General features: G+C 66.9%; 1 protein-coding gene across 1 annotated transcript in view; it reads left to right on the forward strand.

Moving 5' to 3' along the window:
• Nucleotides 1-668, forward strand: part of LOC102241775 (alpha-1-antichymotrypsin) — a gene marked incomplete at its 5' end in the record, with an annotated part of 5,693 nt that extends 5,025 nt beyond the window's left edge. The window contains 2 exons of the mRNA XM_014535408.1: nucleotides 14-84; nucleotides 266-668. Of these exons, the coding sequence (XP_014390894.1) occupies nucleotides 14-84; nucleotides 266-477 (283 nt within the window). The remainder of the gene's footprint in view (nucleotides 1-13; nucleotides 85-265) is intronic.
• Between the last annotated feature and the right edge of the window lie 966 nt (nucleotides 669-1,634).

A 1,634-nucleotide genomic window follows, 5' to 3' on the forward strand; every position in this document is an offset into this window, starting at 1 on the left:
TGAAGTTCAACAGGCCCTTCCTGTTCGCCATCCTCTCCGAGGACACCCAGAGCATCCTCTTCTGCGGCAAAGTGGCCAACCCCAGCGCAGCCTAGAGCTCCCTCCTCCTCGTGCCCTGGCCGTGGAGGGCGCCTGTCTCCGGGGGCAGCCTGGCCCTGTGCACAGGGAGCTGGTGGGCCTCGCCCTGCCTGCTCCCTCCTGGGGGAGCGCCCGTGACTGCTGGTGGCTCCCACACGTGCCTCCGAGGCTCTGTGCCCTCCGACAGCAATAAACCAGGGGCCTCGGCTCGGCGTGTCCCTGTGCCTTTCCGGGATCTGCCTGACCCCACGCGCCTCAGGAGTCAGCGTGACGCTCATGTCCGCGAGAATCCCACGGGCCTCCGTGAAGTTCAACAGGCCCTTCCTGTTCGCCATCCTCTCCGAGGACACCCAGAGCATCCTCTTCTGCGGCAAAGTGGCCAACCCCAGCGCAGCCTAGAGCTCCCTCCCCCTCGTGCCCTGGCCGTGGAGGGCGCCTGTCTCCGGGGGCAGCCTGGCCCTGTGCACAGGGAGCTGGTGGGCCTCGCCCTGCCTGCTCCCTCCTGGGGGAGCGCCCGTGACTGCTGGTGGCTCCCACACGTGCCTCCGAGGCTCTGTGACCTCCGACAGCAATAAACCAGGGGCCTCGGCTCGGTGTGTCCCTGTGCCTTTCCGGGATCTGCCTGACCCCACGCGCTGTGGCCGCCCGCAGTGAGAGTCCTTTCCCTCGGGATTTTCCCTGGTGAAACGGGGTGACAGGTCTTGGCTACTGCGCAGTGCCCAGCAGAGCAGGTAAGAGGTGCTAGGCAGTAACCATGGCTACGGGCGACTGTGATGAAGACACACTAAGAGAGCGGTCGCCAACCGGTGCTCCGCAGACCCCTGGTGGTCCCTGAGATTCGAAAGGTTGGCGACCGCTGCTCTGAGAGATGGGAGAACCCGGGGACCCCAGGCTCCCAAGTAGGCTCCGCCCCCTGCCAGGCTCTGGGCTCTGCCTTCCCCTGCAGCAGCCCGGCCTGGACAAGCCAACCTGGACCTCAGGCCCAGGACAAGGAGGGACCTGCTGCCCGGTGTCGCCTCCCGAAGGCTCGCTGGTCCCAGTCCCAGTGTCACTCTCCCTCCCCAAGGTCTGCCCACGTGGCCACCCTGTGGGGGCTCCAGACCTGACCTCACCTGGCACAGCCGGACCCCTGGCTCCTGCAGCCGAGCCGGGCCTTCCTCGTCCTAGAATCTCCCACTCAGCCCCCCAGCACCCCGACCCGGGGAGAGCGGCCTGGTTTCAGAAGCGAGGTCCTGAGCCCTGCCCCCGCCAGAGGGCCCCCTGGCAACCAGAGCGAAGGTCGGGGAGCAGCGGAGCATGAGCACCCACAGCAGTAAAAGCCATCACCCCGTCACGGTGCGGGGAGGGCTGAAGCTCTGGGCCCCAGGGGTCACCAGGCATCGTGACGAGGCCACCAACATCGAACACGGGCTTGAGATCCAGCTGCCAGGCCTCACCCAGCCCTGTGAGGGCCTGGGAAGCAGATGCTGCTCTTGCTCCCATTGTATGGATGAGAGGACTGAGGAGCAGCGGCTCAGAGAGCTCCCCCAGGCCACACAGCGGTGATGAGGGCGGGC

The sequence above is a fragment of the Myotis brandtii genome, unplaced genomic scaffold (assembly GCF_000412655.1).
Source record: "Myotis brandtii unplaced genomic scaffold, ASM41265v1 scaffold1013, whole genome shotgun sequence".
In the NCBI taxonomy this organism is placed as follows: Eukaryota; Metazoa; Chordata; class Mammalia; order Chiroptera; family Vespertilionidae; genus Myotis; species Myotis brandtii.